The sequence below is a fragment of the Montipora capricornis genome, chromosome 1 (assembly GCF_036669925.1).
Source record: "Montipora capricornis isolate CH-2021 chromosome 1, ASM3666992v2, whole genome shotgun sequence".
Classification (NCBI taxonomy): Eukaryota; Metazoa; Cnidaria; class Anthozoa; order Scleractinia; family Acroporidae; genus Montipora; species Montipora capricornis.
Window position 1 is genome coordinate 12,643,500 of NC_090883.1, and position 25,301 is coordinate 12,668,800.

Sequence of the window (25,301 nt, forward strand, 5' to 3'; positions counted from 1 at the left end):
TGTTGATATATATGTCCCCTGTCTTATCCAGGAAACCAATATGCATCGGCTTTCATTGCCATTTGAAAGAACCAGTTATTTAGCTTTCAAAACATCAGGGAAGTTTGTGCCAAAGTACTTTCAACCCCATGGCCACAGAGCTCGACAAGGGAATCGCTAATTTCACTCGTTCCAGAGATTCAAACCCGATTCTGGACAAATTATGAGATGTTTCAGATGGCATATCTCCATTTATACAAATAAAATCAAGTTGCACCGTCCACGGCATTGTAAGAACAAAAGGGAGCAAATTTTTTCGTACACTTAGGGCGGATTAGTCTCGAGAACTTCGCGAGAGCTCCGCGCAATCACGATGGCATTTTCACTTCCGGCGTTTCAACAGCCAATCAGATCACGAGTTTGGTCGGCCAAAATTTGGCCGACCGTCCGGAATTCTTGAGAGACTTTTGGTCAGGCCCAATTTTAGCGAGCGACGACATAAGAGAACATATGGGCGAAGCTAAAAATGGGCCTGATCGCAGGTTATGTAAAGTGGAAATCGATTCGACGTACATTTGTGGGAATTGTCATCGCAAAAGAAACGAAAGCGCTCTTCACGAGGTGAATATAGCACTATTCAAAAGATTGTCCACTCGAAAACGTCTCCCCTATTCCTTACCAGTCAATGTAATCCCAACCAGCCTAACCTGCGATCAGGCCCATTTTTAGCTTCGCCCATATGTTCTCTTATGTCGTCGCTCGCTAAAATTGGGCCTGACCAAAAGTCTCTCAAGAATTCCGGACGGTCGGCCAAATTTTGGCCGACCAAACTCGTGATCTGATTGGCTGTTGAAACGCCGGAAGTGAAAATGCCATCGTGATTGCGCGGAGCTCTCGCGAAGTTCTCGAGACTAATCCGCCCTAAGTGTACGAAAAAATTTGCTCCCTTTTGTTCTTACAATGCCGTGGACGGTGCAACTTGATTTTATTTGTATAAATGGAGATATGCCATCTGAAACATCTCATAATTTGTCCAGAATCGGGTTTGAATCTCTGGAACGAGTGAAATTAGCGATTCCCTTGTCGAGCTCTGTGGCCATGGGGTTGAAAGTACTTTGGCACAAACTTCCCTGATGTTTTGAAAGCTAAATAACTGGTTCTTTCAAATGGCAATGAAAGCCGATGCATATTGGTTTCCTGGATAAGACAGGGGACATATATATCAACAGGAGGAGATGCTAATAAAATGGCAAGTTACACGAATGCATGTTTTGAATATCTGTGTATCAAACGGCTTTATTTATTTACTGTACATGACACGGTTTGTTTGCACACTTTATAATATTTCCAGTTGATTTAACTTAAAACTTGCACTCCAGAAACTAAACTGGCATGTTCCAGAGAGATCATTTGTACAGCAATAAAAGAAACTTTGCGAGTCCATGTTACTGTTCGTACTCCATCAAAAAATTAACAGCCAAACTTATCATGATTTTACTGCGCGCAATTCTAGAAATACACTGCAACTGAAGATATTACCCGAAAAAAATCACCAAAGAAACCTTCATGGGCAAACACGTTAAAGGAATAATGTATTTCCAAACCGTCCAACGACAAAATGCTAGGTTATCTCAATCACAAATTAAGATGTCAAGCTTAAAAGATTGCATATTCACCGGCCTTTGCCGCAATATAGTCGTCGAAAACATTCCCCATGCTTTAAATGTGTTTTTCTCAAATTAAAGCCAACGGTAACTTTCGAATTCGTTTATAATATTCCTCCCACGGTAATTAACTCTGGTCAAAACAAAACAGCGTGAATCTGCCATCCACGCGTGTATTGGTGTAATGGAAGTAAATTTGATTGGCCGATGAAGGACATGTCAATCAATCAAAAAAAGTGGGTGGAAGGAATTTCGAAGAGGAATTTGGTCAGGCTCTATTTTTCGTTTCGCCAACTGCACATTACGTATCACGCGAAACTAAAATAGAGCCTGATCGCAGGTTACACTTTACACTCCATAGATAACAATTCCGCTCGTACTTTAAAAGAAAAACCTCTTTGACAATCAAAAAGATTTTTATTCGTATTTTGTACCGTGCTCAAAGTACACACGAACGAACCACAAACGGTGGTTCTCACGGTGTTGATGTGGAGAAATAAAAATAAAAGCCAATCAAAACTCGTTGTTTCAATGATGTAATGATCGATGGGTAATAACCAATCAAATCATTTTCCACACATTCCAGGAAAAATCACGTGGTATGGAACACGATTATCAACGGTAAATCACAGACCGTTCCTCTCCGATTGTTTTTTTGAGGGGAGGGGTGGTCTGTACACAGGCTAGCTCAATGAAGTGGAACAGTATAATAAGACTTGATGAAAATGCCTGGAAAAAAAATTTCACCTCCCTAAAGAGCGTCTGTAAGGAGAAAAAATTGAAAGAATTCCAGTTTAAATTAATTCATAGGATTGTAGTTACTAAAAAGGAGCTTCATCGATATGGTATTAAAACGGACGATGAATGTCTCTACTGTGGTGAGAAGGATTCAATTGACCATACTTTTCTTAACTGCCGATTCGTAAAGATTTTCGTAAACAACGTAACTGACTGGTTTAACGCCGCCAACAACTCAAAATTTGCTCCAACAATTGAAGAGAAACTATTTGGTATCACATCGGGCCCATATGAAAAAGAAATACTGAAGAAATTAATTACACAATCCTATTTATGAAATACTACATATACACCAGTAAGATGCAAAACCAAGCTATTCACCTTTCTGTCTTTGTCAATAAAGTTTTATTTAAGTACAGAATAGAAAGCTTTAGATATTGGCTACAATAAATGCTCCTCCCAGTTTAAGCGCAAAACCATACATGAAATTACTTAATCATGTATAAGAGAAATGTTAACGTCAGTGCTTCTGAAACCGATGTAAAGTACATTAAGCTATATAGGTAACCGTTTTTGTAATCCATTGTAATGCAGGAAGCCAATAAAGCACGTTAAACGTAAAAAATAAATAAATAAAAAAAATAATAATAATTATAATAAATTATTATGCTTGTTGATGCTCACAGCAGTAAAACTGTTTTCAGATATGATATTGTTGATGACAGAGGGAAAGAAAACATGTTTATATTGGATGATAAATCTCAGAAACCTCTAAGGAGAAAAATAAAATACAGGTTTGTTATTTACAGTATATTAGAATATTAAATTGAAACAATAGAGTGTTGAAGCTAACACAACAACCCTCTTCCAATTATTGCACTGTTAACTGGAAGACACATGTTCAAATGGTGTCTTATAGATTGAATGAAAGGGTTCACTCGAGTTTACTCCAAACTCCACATACAGAATTATGCAAAACATAATATCATAACACCTGGACTATCCTTGTTCAATGTAAATGTGGTCAAATATCCCCCAAAGTCCCTGTGTTCAGGGTCCATCTCAATGTTCAAAAATGGCTTCCCAATGTCTGTAGTTAAAATAATTTGATGGTTTCTAAATCTCAGGAACATGTGAAGATTCAGAGAAGGTCCAACATGCCTACAGTCAATGAAATTTGACCCATTTGGGTGAAGTGTTTTTAATACAACTGTCACCTTAGTTGTATTTCGGTGAAGTGACTCACAACTGCCCTGTGTGGAAAATAGTGAACTAGCTCCTCCAGGCTTGGAACTTGATTTTGGGGGCACCCATTCGACAATATCAGTCTGCAATATTTATTGCTCCTTGATCTGCACAAGATTTCACTGTTTCAGAATTTTTCAGTACTTCTTGATTGCTATCGTCACTTACTTGGTGCAACTGTATTATTTTCTAATAACATGAGGTGATTATCTTTAAAAGGTACTTAATTTCTTCACGTGAAATCGTGTCATAGACTGAAGCTTCTTACATGTATCTACATGTTCCAGCACTCGGCAAAGTCCCTTTTTGACTTGTGGCCGCTTCTGCTTAGGTGGCCTCATTCACCACAAGCCTTTTTAGAGACATCACCGCCAAGCCGGCCACTTCTGCTGGAGAGAACAGGACAGCCACAACACCGGGGACTTTATCCCCTACTTTTCTCGAATAGTCTGTTATTTTTATAATATATTTTTGTTTTATTTATAAGTAACCTGTATGTCGATGCTGTGAGCTATACCTGACCACATCTATGTAATGGAAAACCTTCAATATGTAGATGTTAAACTCAAATCTCCTCTGCATGGCCTTGTCGATCAGGTCCCTACAACACTAACCTTCTGGCTTCTGGTCCAGAGGGGTCTCTCATGTAATAACATTTTCACTTCAATGAAGCCATTACTACCGGCAAATCAATGATCGTGAATCAGTCCCTACAACACCTAACCTTCTGGCTTCTGGTCCAGAGGGGTCTCTCATGTAATAACATTTTCACTTCAATGAAAGCCATTAATTACTACCAGCAAATCAATCGTGAATCATCAGTCGCGGTCAGTATCACTTGTTCCATATGACGGTGACTGACAATGAAAGTGAGCTTTAAGCATAACAAGTCAATGCATCTTTAAAGTCTGTTTTATAGGACTCTGGTGCACAAGTCACTTAAACAATGTGTGAGGTACGGCAACATCAGCGCTCAAGAAAACCCTTGTTTGGTTGTCAAGGACGACCACTGGGAACACTGGGAAAGCACCCTTTCAATCAATTGTAGCTGTTAGAATGTTCACTGTGACTACTGTTTTCCTGATTTGCCGCAGGTGTTTTTGTATGTCCGCTATCTTTGCTTTTCTCTAAAATCAAACCAAGTTTAATTTGCTAAAATACCGTAAACGTGCTAATAGAATTCGTCGGAGCCTGTTGTCTTTTCCCCGCTCCTTTAGTTTAGTTTTCCTTGTGTAATTTATTTACCTGATTTTAATTTTTCGTTCAGCAAGATCTTCTGGGCAGACAACTGTTAAATCTTCCTCGTGTTTGGGCAAAATTCTCTTCACATTATCTATCGATTTGTACACAATTGTCTTGTAAGCTAATTTCTTGTTCTTGTGTAGTATGCTGATCATTGTTATGAAGCCCCATTAAGTAAACTTCAGTCCCTCTGCGATTTGCGCCTGTGTCGCAGGTGTTGTTCAATACTTCCTTAGAGGTCATCAAGCTCGAGGACCATGAAAAGAATTTTCAGTGTTTAATTCCAGTCCTGATAAATAAATCTCTTTGTAATTTTCTTGGCAATTACCACTTCACTCAAGTGTCCTTGTAAAACAGTCTCCAGCTTTGACGCAGTGTTAATGGCGCGAAATTAAACACTCTTTGACTCTATAGTCGTCACGCGATCGGGCCATCCGATAATGGATCACAACTCATCTCATATACACTGTTCTTCGTACGTGACTTTCTTCCCGCCACAGCTAACTGCAAACTGCACGTTACCGTAATTTATGTCACGAATCAATTTCTTATGAGTTGTGCCTATTATTACGACTTGTGTGACGTTAAATCAACAAACACCCCAAGACAGCTCCATCACAGAAAATCAATCGCGGTAATAAAATAGTCTTATTAATCATTCTCCCAACAGTAGTTCGGGAACAAAAAGCTGTAGTCCCGTAAGCCCCAGAGGAGGAGTTGTGACACGTGGAGAGAGCTCTCAGTCAGAGGGTCGGACCGGAGGCAAAGAAAGACCCTTCTCTGCAAGCATCGGGCGGTCACTGCATGAAGATGCTCCTAGGGCCAGTAAGAACCACCTAAATCCTAGTGCATACGGAGGAACAGTCCACCAGCGCATCAGGAGAGCAGCATCTTTGGATGGCCAGGACGTGTTGCGTGCAGTACCACAAAGTACTTCAGACAAGAGAACTCTGTCGGAGAAGGTGGTTTGTTAGTTTGTTCAATCATATCTTTGCTGGACCTCTGACTTTGGAGGTAATAAGCCAGGTAGCTAGTGTATTCGAGTTTTCGCCGAAAATGCTGCAAAGGGTAGAGCACAGACCGAGGACCGATTAGCTTAGTTGGTTGAGAATCAGGCTAAAGGCCCAGAGACCACTTTCATAAATGGCGACCACTTTTACATTTTTCTTCTTTCTGTTAATTAGACCTACTGCCCTCGTTTTAAAACAAATATTCTTTCGAACTTTTCTTGTCGTAGCGAGGCTGGAAAGGCTTATTAGAATTAAAACAAAAGATTATTTTATTTGGCCGCCATTATGGAAGAGAATGCCGTGACAAATTCGATTGTTTGATATTTTAAATGCTCTTGATCAAAAACAAAAGACCAAAACTGAATACGCAAGCGGATTCCATTCGCGCGAAACGTTTTACATGAGTGTTATGTTTTCATGTAACGTTTGCTAATTTTATTTTTCTCACATCCTAAGTACTATAAATATGCCTTGCCGCAGTTTTTTAAAATTCATTCATTCGACAATGATGACATGAAGCCGTCGAAACGTCATGTTACTTTGCTCACGTTAATTTTCCTACTTAAATTATGAAAGAGGTCTCTTAAACGGTTTCAAATTTTGCTTCAACATGCATTCAACAAAGTTGAAATTGAACGGATGTTGGGCAGATGTTGGAAGCAAAAACAAAGGTTGTGCGGAGGCAGTTCAAATGGTATCAACATCACGCCAACAAATGAGCCAACACTATGATTGCGTGGAACTAGCAACAAGAAACCAGACTCTCCCGTCTAGATTTACTGGCACATGTGAGCGCGCGTGTGTTCTACAAATGTTGAACAAACTGTTTAAACGGCTTCATCTCCATCCAAAATTTTCTACGAAAAAAAGGAATGTAGTACGTTCAAGATAAGGCACCCAGACCTGTTGCTGACTTAGTCAAACTGAAGAAGACTGATTACAATTTAAGAGGCACTAAGATGATCTCCTTACCAAAGGTAAACAGTACCAAGCATGGTCTTAAGTCATTTCGCTATTTTGCTGCAAATACCTGGAACGCGCTACCAAATGTAATACGCGCAAAGGCTCGCCAGCACAAAAACTTTTCTTCAGGATATTCGTCGCCTAAAATGTAAAAACAAGTAGTTTTTATATTTTTGCTTCATGTGTATAGTCTCTAACATAGGTTGTACTTAAGATATTTTTTTGGTTGTGGGCTTCCTGGAAAGTAGCTGTTAGCTGCTGCTGCTGCTGCTGCTGCTGCTGCTGCTGCTGCTGCTGCTGTTACTGCTACTGCTACTGCTACTGCTACTGCTACTGCTACTGCTACTCAACAATGTTGAGCGACCTGTTCAAACGCTCCCAACATTTGGTTCAACAAAATGTTGAATGCACGTTGAAGCAAAAGTTGAAACCGTTTAAATAGCCCTTAAGGCTGCACTGGACTAGAAATCCCTGTCCCCGTCGCACTATACCCTCTCGGGCTGCGGGATGTTAAAGCACCCGTACACGTTTCTTGAACGTGTCACGTTAGGGTTTTTCTCTGCCAGCATGTGGATAGATTTACGGCTTCTGAGCGAATGAAACCAATAAAACAAAACCACAAGCAGAGGTCGGGTTGTTTGCAAGGTGCAGGATTCTTCACTTCGATTAAAACTAATACGTCGACCAGAGACTCCGACCCCGAATTTTGCGAACTAAGGAAGGTGGACTTGGCGGGGAAGGGCTGGATTAATTTTTTATCCTCCAATAAAGTTGACAAACACTCGAAGGGTTTTGAATTGTCGAACGATTTCTCTCTCAAGAAGCCCACAAAGTCAAACCAGTCATCCTGGAAGAAGACTGGAACAACTTCTCTTGTAATACACCTATTATTGGTCTATTCGAAATTTGAACCCACGAACTCCGTCTCAAAACAGCAGCATCTTTTTGGCATTTAGCTCAGTGGACACCTCTTTTGTTCTAGCACTTTCAAGGTTTTGTTAATTTAAGGGATTACCATTTGGTTTGTCAACTTGGGGAAGAAAAAGTGCTAAAACAAATTTTACCTTTAGCGCCGTAATTGACAAGAAGGTTTGGTTCCCTTAAGGATCAACGTATTGTGAACTTAATGATGTCTCGACATAACGATGAGGAGAGAGCACGTAAGGACCGTCTGATGCTAGAGCTGGAATTAAATGAACAGAAAAAGCTAGAAGAACAGTTGAGACAAGCAAGACATCGGCAAAAACAAGCCACGTTGTATGAAGATTTCAAAGCTAGGGATGCCAAACAGGTAAATGTACAAGCAAGATTATTGTTTTTTATATTGTACGCAAGCGTTTTACATGTAGTCGACTAAAAAGCTCTCGGTTGAGAGTCCGATGAGTTTATCTTGAATCAGTTTCCTTTGTTTATGTTGCCAGTACGAGGTGAGAGTAAGACGGCTTCGAAACGAGCAGCGACTGAAACAAGACAAAGTGGAAATGCTAATGTCGAAGGATCTTGCCTGGCAAGAGGAGAGACGAAAGCAGGAACAGATTAAAGTGAGTTTATGGAGTATTTTAGACTTGATTTTAGCAGTAAATGTTTTTGTTTTTGGTTGTCCATGTACTAGAGTATACTTTATACGGGCAATACCTAAAATAGAGGGGACCCCATTCTGTAAACTGAATTACTACGAAACTGAACTTAGTACATTTACTGAACTGAATTTGCTTTTTTCGCTAGGGAAACAAACTTCTGGCCAAGAAAATCAAGGACTCTGAAAAAAAACAAAAGCAGGTATTTATTTCTAAAATGCCATATAATTTGTGTAAATGCTTTTTTGAATAAACGTGGCAAAAACATGGTCGAAGGGGCCCTGTGTGGTGTGACAATAACAGGCTTCATCACTTGTTCAGACTTGGGGTCGCTCCAATAGTACATTTGGGGGCCTAGTACCATTTATTTCTTTTAGCATATTCACGTTAAAACAAAAAACAACTTGCTATTTATTTTCTTACACTCATCCATACCTACGTATACATCACTAATACTGTTAAGTGTCACGCAAATCTACATCTAGAAACCGGTTTCGAATTGTCTCGTGGTTTTCTAACTCGTCTCCAACAATTGCATTTGCCTTTACACGAAAGCAGCTATAAGAAAAAAGTAACATTTGAAGAATCTAAATTTCGTCCATCTTAGCTTTCGCGGAAACGCCGTCTTTGACTTTCTTGGGATATCATTTTTAAATCTTATGTAAATACACCAAGCTAATGATGAAACAGCGTCATAAGCATATTTTGTTTTCCTTTAACATACTGATCTCTTCATTTTTTTACAGTGCGCTACTTTTAAAGTTGGGTGATTGCCAATTTGTGTTTTGTTGTTGTTTCTGCAGGAAGACAATCTTTGGCAGAAAAAGCGAGAAGACGAACTGCAGCGAAACATGACTCAGCTGAATCTTTTGGAGAAGCACAAAAATGCTATCATGAAAAAGAATTTTTTCTCCACGCAAGAAAGCATGGTAAACACTTTTCAGATATTTAATTGTGACACATTTACGCAATAAGAGGGCCTCAAACAAGACAGTTGGTAAAGACTGGGAAGCTCATGATTGACTGATTTATGTAAAGAACAAACTTACCACCATCAGACAACTAAGATGTACGAGCCACAACTAAGCAATAGTCTTTCAATTGACCGTGTTGGATATGGAATAGTAATTGTTAACTTAGTTCTTCTGTCTATTTAAAGAACGCTCGAAGCCGTAATCGCACAATCCGGAACAGACATCGTGATATAAGGAAAGGAATTCTACAGCAGTTGAGGTCAGTGTGATGGCAGATTACGAAGAGTGAATTATGGAAACGTTGTTTAGTGTAAGTTGAGGTGGCGCTGCGCCGACGTCCGTTATCACGTTTCAGGCTGAATTCATGGTTTCTTTTTAGGCAAGAAGACGAAAATCTTCAGCATGAGGTGGCAATAAAGCATCAGACAGCGCTGATGAATTATCAAAGACAGTTGTCTCGAAAAGACAATCAGATCACACAAAGCAAGTTAGTATGGTGTTGTCCTTTTAAAGCACCGGATAAAGGCAAACGTCTCGATTTATACTACGGCTCGTATTTGTTTGTGGGCTGTTATGTGAATGGCCCCTCGAACACAATCTGGGTCTCTCGGGGGAGATGCAACCTTCCAGCGATGTGGACGAGGCTGGTCAGGTCATCACATTACTTGACCAGTTCACTGTGAATCAGACTCTACCAGAGTCGAAAGCTTATTGTTTCTCTCTCTACAGTGTAGCGTCACAAAAAATTATAGAGTCGACCAAAAGTCGTGTACCCCTATTGTATACCCCTGGTCTATTCAAGAACTACTTCACCTGCCCTTCAGTTTTGGCATCATATGATAATAGCCTGTTTGTGTTGCACTGATGTTTGTTTGCGTTTCAGACTCAAGCGCGAAGAGCGATTCGAAAGACAACAGGAACAGCTAAAGAAACGTAACAGTGATATGGAGCAATGGAAAAAAGAGCTAACTCTCTTTAGGAAAGAAGTAAGGCGTGGAATTGTGGCAGGCCGATTATCGTAAGGCGAGACGCAAATTATGCAAAGCTCGATGAAGCTGGTCTTGAGTTATGTCAATATTCATTTCAGTTTATTGGCTAATTAAGAGAGACGTTTCTACAAAAGCACGGCTATGTAGTGGTTAGCGCGCCGGACTCCCTCCCCTGGTTCGGTGGCTCAAGCCCTAGCTCTGTCACCGTGTTCCTTTGGTTTTGCAAACGCTATTGAAGCCTTAGTTTAGATTTATTCGAGGTTTAGAATTAGTAGGCTTTCAAACAATTACAGAGCACAGGAATTTCATAACTTCTTTAACTGAAAATGTTATACTCTTGAAGACTTTTCCAAATTGCTTGAGACGAACTAGCCTCATTTTGCGGTATATCAATATACCACACATTCTGAGCGTTAGTTGGCACAAAGAACAAAAGACTGATAATGATAATCACTTAATTAACCATTCACCATAGGGGATTTTGAGGTTCAGTGAAAATAATACTACAATCTCGGACAAAACCTGTTGAGACAAAGTGTCCTTTTTGGTACTCCAACCACTTATCCAAACGTTCAGATTAAAATCCGCCCTTTCCCCTCCCCCCAAACTCAATGTTGCCTTATCTTGGTCGGAAATATACTGTAGAACATATGACAATACTCAGCAACATTGACTGAGGGGGAAGGGGAGTGGGAAGGGGGGAGTAAGTAGGGGTGTGTCAAAATGGAGGTGAAATTGTGTCACTGTCTCAACAGTTTTGTCCGAGATTGTCTGCGATATCATAACCTAAAGAAATAGCATTAGTTCTGTGGTTTTTCAAACCAGGGCAACAATTTTTGGACAGTTCAGTAAGTGTGACTCGAGATATAATTTTGTAAGGAAAAATAGCTAATTAACCTAATTAGTGAGGTCACAAAAGGAAAGAATTGTGTGTCCTTACACTGCAAGTATGGTTTTCCGGAGAGTAATTGAGGCGAAAAGACGAACTTATCCAATGTTTGTGTATCCAAAGGATGTGTGGCCAAACAACATAGCTTTCTATCTACATAATGTGAGTTTCTACCACCACTAAACCAATTTAGTAGACCTAGCAAGGGGACCACAAGGGCCAAATTGATGCAACAAATGTGAAGATCTTAATAGAAGTGGCACGGAAAAGGGTGCTAGAGTATGCAGCGGCGGGAGAGTCATAAAAGTTATTATTTTTCAAGAGCTATGGAAAAGGACTCCTCCGGTGAACTCAGTATGAAAAAATGAATGGTGAGTTGGTTGCTTGCTTCGTGGAGAACAACTATGACGCCATGCGTATGCTGCCCAGAACGGGAACATCCCAGTCATGGATTCAGGGTGGAGACCCCAGTCCAAATTGTGTCTCTGAACGAAATATGTTGGAACGCAGTTGTTCTCAGCTATTAAACATACTAACCAGTGCCCAGAGGCCCGGACATTAATCCTACAGAAAATTTATTTCATTTAGTGAAGTTAAAACTTCACAGAGAGGCGATTAACTTCTGTCAACATCAAAAAAGAAACATACGAGGAATTTTCCACCCGTGTGATTAGAACACTGATGACATTCTCAGTAGAAACAATCAATATCTACCAGACTTGATGGATAATAGAATATTCCGAGAAAAAGACTACAGAACAAAATATTAGAAGTTATATATCTTCAACAGTTTCGATTTAAGGTGTAAAACGCACCCTTTGAGAATGCTCTAACTCAATTATCATTTATTTACTCAAAGACCAGATGATCGTAAATGTCACGAACGAGGAAGGAAAATTTACTTCAAATTGATATTCTGTGGATGTTTCTGGTCAAATTATAATTTAATATGGCTTTCTTGAAGATTTCGTACCTATTTACACGATTAACAGCGAGTTTGAAGCAAGTTTCAACGGTTAACAGCGGTTAACGCAACATCTTTAAGGAGAGGACTCTTTCAATTGCTTGTTAATGCGAGCGATGTCTGTTAACCGTCAAAAGCTCTTGTTAACCGTAGGTATATTTCTACAGCTCCTTTCTAATGACATGTTAATCGACTCATGATTGCTGAAAGACTTTATAGACGTTAAATAAAGTCGCTGGAAGACACCGAGGAAATCACTTATGTTACTCCCTTGGGATTTACTTTCCATCTACAGGCCATCATGTCGCTTTGACGATCATCAATTTCTCCATTTTTAACAAACATTATGGGGCCTTTAGAGTGAAAGATGTTGGTCTGTCTCTATATCGATAGAAATGTCTTGTTCAAACTGTGTTTTTAGTGCGGGTAAATGAACAACATGCATGCCCCTCAAAAAGTAATTAAAGATCGCGCCAAGAAATATAATAATTGGCAACTACCGGAAGTCATTTCAAAAAGATACATTAAAATCCGCAACTCTCTATAAGATTTTGCTCAAGACAACAATTCCAATACTTAAAACATGTCTTAGCAACCTGTCAAAAAATGTATCTTTTCAAATAATTACTCATTTTTCGGCTTTAGAAACATAACGTGTTACAGACAATCTCGGACAAAACCTGTTGAGACAAAGTGTCCTTTTTGGTACTCCAACCACTTATCCAAACGTTCAGATTAAAATCCGCCCTTTCCCCTCCCCCCAAACTCAATGTTGCCTTATCTTGGTCGGAAATATACTGTAGAACATATGACAATACTCAGCAACATTGACTGAGGGGGAAGGGGAGTGGGAAGGGGGGAGTAAGTAGGGGTGTGTCAAAATGGAGGTGAAATTGTGTCACTGTCTCAACAGTTTTGTCCGAGATTGTCTGCGATATCATAACCTAAAGAAATAGCATTAGTTCTGTGGTTTTTCAAACCAGGGCAACAATTTTTGGACAGTTCAGTAAGTGTGACTCGAGATATAATTTTGTAAGGAAAAATAGCTAATTAACCTAATTAGTGAGGTCACAAAAGGAAAGAATTGTGTGTCCTTACACTGCAAGTATGGTTTTCCGGAGAGTAATTGAGGCGAAAAGACGAACTTATCCAATGTTTGTGTATCCAAAGGATGTGTGGCCAAACAACATAGCTTTCTATCTACATAATGTGAGTTTCTACCACCACTAAACCAATTTAGTAGACCTAGCAAGGGGACCACGAGGGCCAAATTGATGCAACAAATGTGAAGATCTTAATAGAAGTGGCACGGAAAAGGGTGCTAGAGTATGCAGCGGCGGGAGAGTCATAAAAGTTATTATTTTTCAAGAGCTATGGAAAAGGACTCCTCCGGTGAACTCAGTATGAAAAAATGAATGGTGAGTTGGTTGCTTGCTTCGTGGAGAACAACTATGACGCCATGCGTATGCTGCCCAGAACGGGAACATCCCAGTCATGGATTCAGGGTGGAGACCCCAGTCCAAATTGTGTCTCTGAACGAAATATGTTGGAACGCAGTTGTTCTCAGCTATTAAACATACTAACCAGTGCCCAGAGGCCCGGACATTAATCCTACAGAAAATTTATTTCATTTAGTGAAGTTAAAACTTCACAGAGAGGCGATTAACTTCTGTCAACATCAAAAAAGAAACATACGAGGAATTTTCCACCCGTGTGATTAGAACACTGATGACATTCTCAGTAGAAACAATCAATATCTACCAGACTTGATGGATAATAGAATATTCCGAGAAAAAGACTACAGAACAAAATATTAGAAGTTATATATCTTCAACAGTTTCGATTTAAGGTGTAAAACGCACCCTTTGATAAGTGGAATGCTCTAACTCAATTATCATTTATTTACTCAAAGACCAGATGATCGTAAATGTCACGAACGAGGAAGGAAAATTTACTTCAAATTGATATTCTGTGGATGTTTCTGGTCAAATTATAATTTAATATGGCTTTCTTGAAGATTTCGTACCTATTTACACGATTAACAGCGAGTTTGAAGCAAGTTTCAACGGTTAACAGCGGTTAACGCAACATCTTTAAGGAGAGGACTCTTTCAATTGCTTGTTAATGCGAGCGATGTCTGTTAACCGTCAAAAGCTCTTGTTAACCGTAGGTATATTTCTACAGCTCCTTTCTAATGACATGTTAATCGACTCATGATTGCTGAAAGACTTTATAGACGTTAAATAAAGTCGCTGGAAGACACCGAGGAAATCACTTATGTTACTCCCTTGGGATTTACTTTCCATCTACAGGCCATCATGTCGCTTTGACGATCATCAATTTCTCCATTTTTAACAAACATTATGGGGCCTTTAGAGTGAAAGATGTTGGTCTGTCTCTATATCGATAGAAATGTCTTGTTCAAACTGTGTTTTTAGTGCGGGTAAATGAACAACATGCATGCCCCTCAAAAAGTAATTAAAGATCGCGCCAAGAAATATAATAATTGGCAACTACCGGAAGTCATTTCAAAAAGATACATTAAAATCCGCAACTCTCTATAAGATTTTGCTCAAGACAACAATTCCAATACTTAAAACATGTCTTAGCAACCTGTCAAAAAATGTATCTTTTCAAATAATTACTCATTTTTCGGCTTTAGAAACATAACGTGTTACAGACAATCTCGGACAAAACCTGTTGAGACAAAGTGTCCTTTTTGGTACTCCAACCACTTATCCAAACGTTCAGATTAAAATCCGCCCTTTCCCCTCCCCCCAAACTCAATGTTGCCTTATCTTGGTCGGAAATATACTGTAGAACATATGACAATACTCAGCAACATTGACTGAGGGGGAAGGGGAGTGGGAAGGGGGGAGTAAGTAGGGGTGTGTCAAAATGGAGGTGAAATTGTGTCACTGTCTCAACAGTTTTGTCCGAGATTGTCTGCGATATCATAACCTAAAGAAATAGCATTAGTTCTGTGGTTTTTCAAACCAGGGCAACAATTTTTGGACAGTTCAGTAAGTGTGACTCGAGATATAATTTTGTAAGGAAAAATAGCTAATTAACCTAATTAGTGAGGTCACAAAAGGAAAGAATTGTGTGTCCTTACACTGCAAGTATGGTTTTCCGGAGAGTAATTGAGGCGAAAAGACGAACTTATCCAATGTTTGTGTATCCAAAGGATGTGTGGCCAAACAACATAGCTTTCTATCTACATAATGTGAGTTTCTACCACCACTAAACCAATTTAGTAGACCTAGCAAGGGGACCACAAGGGCCAAATTGATGCAACAAATGTGAAGATCTTAATAGAAGTGGCACGGAAAAGGGTGCTAGAGTATGCAGCGGCGGGAGAGTCATAAAAGTTATTATTTTTCAAGAGCTATGGAAAAGGACTCCTCCGGTGAACTCAGTATGAAAAAATGAATGGTGAGTTGGTTGCTTGCTTCGTGGAGAACAACTATGACGCCATGCGTATGCTGCCCAGAACGGGAACATCCCAGTCATGGATTCAGGGTGGAGACCCCAGTCCAAATTGTGTCTCTGAACGAAATATGTTGGAACGCAGTTGTTCTCAGCTATTAAACATACTAACCAGTGCCCAGAGGCCCGGACATTAATCCTACAGAAAATTTATTTCATTTAGTGAAGTTAAAACTTCACAGAGAGGCGATTAACTTCTGTCAACATCAAAAAAGAAACATACGAGGAATTTTCCACCCGTGTGATTAGAACACTGATGACATTCTCAGTAGAAACAATCAATATCTACCAGACTTGATGGATAATAGAATATTCCGAGAAAAAGACTACAGAACAAAATATTAGAAGTTATATATCTTCAACAGTTTCGATTTAAGGTGTAAAACGCACCCTTTGAGAACTCTGAGAAACACACTTACAAATAAGTGGAATGCTCTAACTCAATTATCATTTATTTACTCAAAGACCAGATGATCGTAAATGTCACGAACGAGGAAGGAAAATTTACTTCAAATTGATATTCTGTGGATGTTTCTGGTCAAATTATAATTTAATATGGCTTTCTTGAAGATTTCGTACCTATTTACACGATTAACAGCGAGTTTGAAGCAAGTTTCAACGGTTAACAGCGGTTAACGCAACATCTTTAAGGAGAGGACTCTTTCAATTGCTTGTTAATGCGAGCGATGTCTGTTAACCGTCAAAAGCTCTTGTTAACCGTAGGTATATTTCTACAGCTCCTTTCTAATGACATGTTAATCGACTCATGATTGCTGAAAGACTTTATAGACGTTAAATAAAGTCGCTGGAAGACACCGAGGAAATCACTTATGTTACTCCCTTGGGATTTACTTTCCATCTACAGGCCATCATGTCGCTTTGACGATCATCAATTTCTCCATTTTTAACAAACATTATGGGGCCTTTAGAGTGAAAGATGTTGGTCTGTCTCTATATCGATAGAAATGTCTTGTTCAAACTGTGTTTTTAGTGCGGGTAAATGAACAACATGCATGCCCCTCAAAAAGTAATTAAAGATCGCGCCAAGAAATATAATAATTGGCAACTACCGGAAGTCATTTCAAAAAGATACATTAAAATCCGCAACTCTCTATAAGATTTTGCTCAAGACAACAATTCCAATACTTAAAACATGTCTTAGCAACCTGTCAAAAAATGTATCTTTTCAAATAATTACTCATTTTTCGGCTTTAGAAACATAACGTGTTACAGACAATCTCGGACAAAACCTGTTGAGACAAAGTGTCCTTTTTGGTACTCCAACCACTTATCCAAACGTTCAGATTAAAATCCGCCCTTTCCCCTCCCCCCAAACTCAATGTTGCCTTATCTTGGTCGGAAATATACTGTAGAACATATGACAATACTCAGCAACATTGACTGAGGGGGAAGGGGAGTGGGAAGGGGGGAGTAAGTAGGGGTGTGTCAAAATGGAGGTGAAATTGTGTCACTGTCTCAACAGTTTTGTCCGAGATTGTCTGCGATATCATAACCTAAAGAAATAGCATTAGTTCTGTGGTTTTTCAAACCAGGGCAACAATTTTTGGACAGTTCAGTAAGTGTGACTCGAGATATAATTTTGTAAGGAAAAATAGCTAATTAACCTAATTAGTGAGGTCACAAAAGGAAAGAATTGTGTGTCCTTACACTGCAAGTATGGTTTTCCGGAGAGTAATTGAGGCGAAAAGACGAACTTATCCAATGTTTGTGTATCCAAAGGATGTGTGGCCAAACAACATAGCTTTCTATCTACATAATGTGAGTTTCTACCACCACTAAACCAATTTAGTAGACCTAGCAAGGGGACCACGAGGGCCAAATTGATGCAACAAATGTGAAGATCTTAATAGAAGTGGCACGGAAAAGGGTGCTAGAGTATGCAGCGGCGGGAGAGTCATAAAAGTTATTATTTTTCAAGAGCTATGGAAAAGGACTCCTCCGGTGAACTCAGTATGAAAAAATGAATGGTGAGTTGGTTGCTTGCTTCGTGGAGAACAACTATGACGCCATGCGTATGCTGCCCAGAACGGGAACATCCCAGTCATGGATTCAGGGTGGAGACCCCAGTCCAAATTGTGTCTCTGAACGAAATATGTTGGAACGCAGTTGTTCTCAGCTATTAAACATACTAACCAGTGCCCAGAGGCCCGGACATTAATCCTACAGAAAATTTATTTCATTTAGTGAAGTTAAAACTTCACAGAGAGGCGATTAACTTCTGTCAACATCAAAAAAGAAACATACGAGGAATTTTCCACCCGTGTGATTAGAACACTGATGACATTCTCAGTAGAAACAATCAATATCTACCAGACTTGATGGATAATAGAATATTCCGAGAAAAAGACTACAGAACAAAATATTAGAAGTTATATATCTTCAACAGTTTCGATTTAAGGTGTAAAACGCACCCTTTGAGAACTCTGAGAAACACACTTACAAATAAGTGGAATGCTCTAACTCAATTATCATTTATTTACTCAAAGACCAGATGATCGTAAATGTCACGAACGAGGAAGGAAAATTTACTTCAAATTGATATTCTGTGGATGTTTCTGGTCAAATTATAATTTAATATGGCTTTCTTGAAGATTTCGTACCTATTTACACGATTAACAGCGAGTTTGAAGCAAGTTTCAACGGTTAACAGCGGTTAACGCAACATCTTTAAGGAGAGGACTCTTTCAATTGCTTGTTAATGCGAGCGATGTCTGTTAACCGTCAAAAGCTCTTGTTAACCGTAGGTATATTTCTACAGCTCCTTTCTAATGACATGTTAATCGACTCATGATTGCTGAAAGACTTTATAGACGTTAAATAAAGTCGCTGGAAGACACCGAGGAAATCACTTATGTTACTCCCTTGGGATTTACTTTCCATCTACAGGCCATCATGTCGCTTTGACGATCATCAATTTCTCCATTTTTAACAAACATTATGGGGCCTTTAGAGTGAAAGATGTTGGTCTGTCTCTATATCGATAGAAATGTCTTGTTCAAACTGTGTTTTTAGTGCGGGTAAATGAACAACATGCATGCCCCTCAAAAAGTAATAAAACATCGCGCCAAGAAATATAATAATTGGCAACTACCGGAAGTCATTTCAAAAAGATACATTAAAATCCGCAACTCTCTATAAGATTTTGCTCAAGACAACAATTCCAATACTTAAAACATGTCTTAGCAACCTGTCAAAAAATGTATCTTTTCAAATAATTACTCATTTTTCGGCTTTAGAAACATAACGTGTTACAGACAATCTCGGACAAAACCTGTTGAGACAAAGTGTCCTTTTTGGTACTCCAACCACTTATCCAAACGTTCAGATTAAAATCCGCCCTTTCCCCTCCCCCCAAACTCAATGTTGCCTTATCTTGGTCGGAAATATACTGTAGAACATATGACAATACTCAGCAACATTGACTGAGGGGGAAGGGGAGTGGGAAGGGGGGAGTAAGTAGGGGTGTGTCAAAATGGAGGTGAAATTGTGTCACTGTCTCAACAGTTTTGTCCGAGATTGTCTGCGATATCATAACCTAAAGAAATAGCATTAGTTCTGTGGTTTTTCAAACCAGGGCAACAATTTTTGGACAGTTCAGTAAGTGTGACTCGAGATATAATTTTGTAAGGAAAAATAGCTAATTAACCTAATTAGTGAGGTCACAAAAGGAAAGAATTGTGTGTCCTTACACTGCAAGTATGGTTTTCCGGAGAGTAATTGAGGCGAAAAGACGAACTTATCCAATGTTTGTGTATCCAAAGGATGTGTGGCCAAACAACATAGCTTTCTATCTACATAATGTGAGTTTCTACCACTAAACCAATTTAGTAGACCTAGCAAGGGGACCACGAGGGCCAAATTGATGCAACAAATGTGAAGATCTTAATAGAAGTGGCACGGAAAAGGGTGCTAGAGTATGCAGCGGCGGGAGAGTCATAAAAGTTATTATTTTTCAAGAGCTATGGAAAAGGACTCCTCCGGTGAACTCAGTATGAAAAAATGAATGGTGAGTTGGTTGCTTGCTTCGTGGAGAACAACTATGACGCCATGCGTATGCTGCCCAGAACGGGAACATCCCAGTCATGGATTCAGGGTGGAGACCCCAGTCCAAATTGTGTCTCTGAACGAAATATGTTGGAACGCAGTTGTTCTCAGCTATTAAACATACTAACCAGTGCCCAGAGGCCCGGACATTAATCCTACAGAAAATTTATTTCATTTAGTGAAGTTAAAACTTCACAGAGAGGCGATTAACTTCTGTCAACATCAAAAAAGAAACATACGAGGAATTTTCCACCCGTGTGATTAGAACACTGATGACATTCTCAGTAGAAACAATCAATATCTACCAGACTTGATGGATAATAGAATATTCCGAGAAAAAGACTACAGAACAAAATATTAGAAGTTATATATCTTCAACAGTTTCGATTTAAGGTGTAAAACGCACCCTTTGAGAACTCTGAGAAACACACTTACAAATAAGTGGAATGCTCTAACTCAATTATCATTTATTTACTCAAAGACCAGATGATCGTAAATGTCACGAACGAGGAAGGAAAATTTACTTCAAATTGATATTCTGTGGATGTTTCTGGTCAAATTATAATTTAATATGGCTTTCTTGAAGATTTCGTACCTATTTACACGATTAACAGCGAGTTTGAAGCAAGTTTCAACGGTTAACAGCGGTTAACGCAACATCTTTAAGGAGAGGACTCTTTCAATTGCTTGTTAATGCGAGCGATGTCTGTTAACCGTCAAAAGCTCTTGTTAACCGTAGGTATATTTCTACAGCTCCTTTCTAATGACATGTTAATCGACTCATGATTGCTGAAAGACTTTATAGACGTTAAATAAAGTCGCTGGAAGACACCGAGGAAATCACTTATGTTACTCCCTTGGGATTTACTTTCCATCTACAGGCCATCATGTCGCTTTGACGATCATCAATTTCTCCATTTTTAACAAACATTATGGGGCCTTTAGAGTGAAAGATGTTGGTCTGTCTCTATATCGATAGAAATGTCTTGTTCAAACTGTGTTTTTAGTGCGGGTAAATGAACAACATGCATGCCCCTCAAAAAGTAATTAAAGATCGCGCCAAGAAATATAATAATTGGCAACTACCGGAAGTCATTTCAAAAAGATACATTAAAATCCGCAACTCTCTATAAGATTTTGCTCAAGACAACAATTCCAATACTTAAAACATGTCTTAGCAACCTGTCAAAAAATGTATCTTTTCAAATAATTACTCATTTTTCGGCTTTAGAAACATAACGTGTTACAGACAATCTCGGACAAAACCTGTTGAGACAAAGTGTCCTTTTTGGTACTCCAACCACTTATCCAAACGTTCAGATTAAAATCCGCCCTTTCCCCTCCCCCCAAACTCAATGTTGCCTTATCTTGGTCGGAAATATACTGTAGAACATATGACAATACTCAGCAACATTGACTGAGGGGGAAGGGGAGTGGGAAGGGGGGAGTAAGTAGGGGTGTGTCAAAATGGAGGTGAAATTGTGTCACTGTCTCAACAGTTTTGTCCGAGATTGTCTGCGATATCATAACCTAAAGAAATAGCATTAGTTCTGTGGTTTTTCAAACCAGGGCAACAATTTTTGGACAGTTCAGTAAGTGTGACTCGAGATATAATTTTGTAAGGAAAAATAGCTAATTAACCTAATTAGTGAGGTCACAAAAGGAAAGAATTGTGTGTCCTTACACTGCAAGTATGGTTTTCCGGAGAGTAATTGAGGCGAAAAGACGAACTTATCCAATGTTTGTGTATCCAAAGGATGTGTGGCCAAACAACATAGCTTTCTATCTACATAATGTGAGTTTCTACCACCACTAAACCAATTTAGTAGACCTAGCAAGGGGACCACGAGGGCCAAATTGATGCAACAAATGTGAAGATCTTAATAGAAGTGGCACGGAAAAGGGTGCTAGAGTATGCAGCGGCGGGAGAGTCATAAAAGTTATTATTTTTCAAGAGCTATGGAAAAGGACTCCTCCGGTGAACTCAGTATGAAAAAATGAATGGTGAGTTGGTTGCTTGCTTCGTGGAGAACAACTATGACGCCATGCGTATGCTGCCCAGAACGGGAACATCCCAGTCATGGATTCAGGGTGGAGACCCCAGTCCAAATTGTGTCTCTGAACGAAATATGTTGGAACGCAGTTGTTCTCAGCTATTAAACATACTAACCAGTGCCCAGAGGCCCGGACATTAATCCTACAGAAAATTTATTTCATTTAGTGAAGTTAAAACTTCACAGAGAGGCGATTAACTTCTGTCAACATCAAAAAAGAAACATACGAGGAATTTTCCACCCGTGTGATTAGAACACTGATGACATTCTCAGTAGAAACAATCAATATCTACCAGACTTGATGGATAATAGAATATTCCGAGAAAAAGACTACAGAACAAAATATTAGAAGTTATATATCTTCAACAGTTTCGATTTAAGGTGTAAAACGCACCCTTTGAGAACTCTGAGAAACACACTTACAAATAAGTGGAATGCTCTAACTCAATTATCATTTATTTACTCAAAGACCAGATGATCGTAAATGTCACGAACGAGGAAGGAAAATTTACTTCAAATTGATATTCTGTGGATGTTTCTGGTCAAATTATAATTTAATATGGCTTTCTTGAAGATTTCGTACCTATTTACACGATTAACAGCGAGTTTGAAGCAAGTTTCAACGGTTAACAGCGGTTAACGCAACATCTTTAAGGAGAGGACTCTTTCAATTGCTTGTTAATGCGAGCGATGTCTGTTAACCGTCAAAAGCTCTTGTTAACCGTAGGTATATTTCTACAGCTCCTTTCTAATGACATGTTAATCGACTCATGATTGCTGAAAGACTTTATAGACGTTAAATAAAGTCGCTGGAAGACACCGAGGAAATCACTTATGTTACTCCCTTGGGATTTACTTTCCATCTACAGGCCATCATGTCGCTTTGACGATCATCAATTTCTCCATTTTTAACAAACATTATGGGGCCTTTAGAGTGAAAGATGTTGGTCTGTCTCTATATCGATAGAAATGTCTTGTTCAAACTGTGTTTTTAGTGCGGGTAAATGAACAACATGCATGCCCCTCAAAAAGTAATTAAAGATCGCGCCAAGAAATATAATAATTGGCAACTACCGGAAGTCATTTCAAAAAGATACATTAAAATCCGCAACTCTCTATAAGATTTTGCTCAAGACAACAATTCCAATACTTAAAACATGTCTTAGCAACCTGTCAAAAAATGTATCTTTTCAAATAATTACTCATTTTTCGGCTTTAGAAACATAACGTGTTACAGACAATCTCGGACAAAACCTGTTGAGACAAAGTGTCCTTTTTGGTACTCCAACCACTTATCCAAACGTTCAGATTAAAATCCGCCCTTTCCCCTCCCCCCAAACTCAATGTTGCCTTATCTTGGTCGGAAATATACTGTAGAACATATGACAATACTCAGCAACATTGACTGAGGGGGAAGGGGAGTGGGAAGGGGGGAGTAAGTAGGGGTGTGTCAAAATGGAGGTGAAATTGTGTCACTGTCTCAACAGTTTTGTCCGAGATTGTCTGCGATCGCATAACCTAAAGAAATAGCATTAGTTCTGTGGTTTTTCAAACCAGGGCAACAATTTTTGGACAGTTCAGTAAGTGTGACTCGAGATATAATTTTGTAAGGAAAAATAGCTAATTAACCTAATTAGTGAGGTCACAAAAGGAAAGAATTGTGTGTCCTTACACTGCAAGTATGGTTTTCCGGAGAGTAATTGAGGCGAAAAGACGAACTTATCCAATGTTTGTGTATCCAAAGGATGTGTGGCCAAACAACATAGCTTTCTATCTACATAATGTGAGTTTCTACCACCACTAAACCAATTTAGTAGACCTAGCAAGGGGACCACGAGGGCCAAATTGATGCAACAAATGTGAAGATCTTAATAGAAGTGGCACGGAAAAGGGTGCTAGAGTATGCAGCGGCGGGAGAGTCATAAAAGTTATTATTTTTCAAGAGCTATGGAAAAGGACTCCTCCGGTGAACTCAGTATGAAAAAATGAATGGTGAGTTGGTTGCTTGCTTCGTGGAGAACAACTATGACGCCATGCGTATGCTGCCCAGAACGGGAACATCCCAGTCATGGATTCAGGGTGGAGACCCCAGTCCAAATTGTGTCTCTGAACGAAATATGTTGGAACGCAGTTGTTCTCAGCTATTAAACATACTAACCAGTGCCCAGAGGCCCGGACATTAATCCTACAGAAAATTTATTTCATTTAGTGAAGTTAAAACTTCACAGAGAGGCGATTAACTTCTGTCAACATCAAAAAAGAAACATACGAGGAATTTTCCACCCGTGTGATTAGAACACTGATGACATTCTCAGTAGAAACAATCAATATCTACCAGACTTGATGGATAATAGAATATTCCGAGAAAAAGACTACAGAACAAAATATTAGAAGTTATATATCTTCAACAGTTTCGATTTAAGGTGTAAAACGCACCCTTTGAGAACTCTGAGAAACACACTTACAAATAAGTGGAATGCTCTAACTCAATTATCATTTATTTACTCAAAGACCAGATGATCGTAAATGTCACGAACGAGGAAGGAAAATTTACTTCAAATTGATATTCTGTGGATGTTTCTGGTCAAATTATAATTTAATATGGCTTTCTTGAAGATTTCGTACCTATTTACACGATTAACAGCGAGTTTGAAGCAAGTTTCAACGGTTAACAGCGGTTAACGCAACATCTTTAAGGAGAGGACTCTTTCAATTGCTTGTTAATGCGAGCGATGTCTGTTAACCGTCAAAAGCTCTTGTTAACCGTAGGTATATTTCTACAGCTCCTTTCTAATGACATGTTAATCGACTCATGATTGCTGAAAGACTTTATAGACGTTAAATAAAGTCGCTGGAAGACACCGAGGAAATCACTTATGTTACTCCCTTGGGATTTACTTTCCATCTACAGGCCATCATGTCGCTTTGACGATCATCAATTTCTCCATTTTTAACAAACATTATGGGGCCTTTAGAGTGAAAGATGTTGGTCTGTCTCTATATCGATAGAAATGTCTTGTTCAAACTGTGTTTTTAGTGCGGGTAAATGAACAACATGCATGCCCCTCAAAAAGTAATTAAAGATCGCGCCAAGAAATATAATAATTGGCAACTACCGGAAGTCATTTCAAAAAGATACATTAAAATCCGCAACTCTCTATAAGATTTTGCTCAAGACAACAATTCCAATACTTAAAACATGTCTTAGCAACCTGTCAAAAAATGTATCTTTTCAAATAATTACTCATTTTTCGGCTTTAGAAACATAACGTGTTACAGACAATCTCGGACAAAACCTGTTGAGACAAAGTGTCCTTTTTGGTACTCCAACCACTTATCCAAACGTTCAGATTAAAATCCGCCCTTTCCCCTCCCCCCAAACTCAATGTTGCCTTATCTTGGTCGGAAATATACTGTAGAACATATGACAATACTCAGCAACATTGACTGAGGGGGAAG

The 25,301-nt window shown here is 39.1% G+C and overlaps 1 protein-coding gene across 5 annotated transcripts in view; it reads left to right on the forward strand.

Moving 5' to 3' along the window:
* LOC138056034 (coiled-coil domain-containing protein 177-like) overlaps positions 1-25,301 on the forward strand; it is an 85,328-nt gene that overhangs the window by 32,267 nt on the left and 27,760 nt on the right. For 3 of the 5 annotated variants that reach the window (XM_068901903.1, XM_068902009.1, XM_068902035.1), the window contains 9 exons: positions 3,086-3,175; positions 5,539-5,830; positions 7,947-8,132; positions 8,263-8,382; positions 8,567-8,620; positions 9,222-9,347; positions 9,578-9,651; positions 9,772-9,879; positions 10,276-10,378. In XM_068901903.1, the coding sequence (XP_068758004.1) occupies positions 3,086-3,175; positions 5,539-5,830; positions 7,947-8,132; positions 8,263-8,382; positions 8,567-8,620; positions 9,222-9,347; positions 9,578-9,651; positions 9,772-9,879; positions 10,276-10,378 (1,153 nt within the window). The remainder of the gene's footprint in view (positions 1-3,085; positions 3,176-5,538; positions 5,831-7,946; positions 8,133-8,262; positions 8,383-8,566; positions 8,621-9,221; positions 9,348-9,577; positions 9,652-9,771; positions 9,880-10,275; positions 10,379-25,301) is intronic. The other 2 variants (XM_068901937.1, XM_068901980.1) reach the window with 2 other exon arrangements.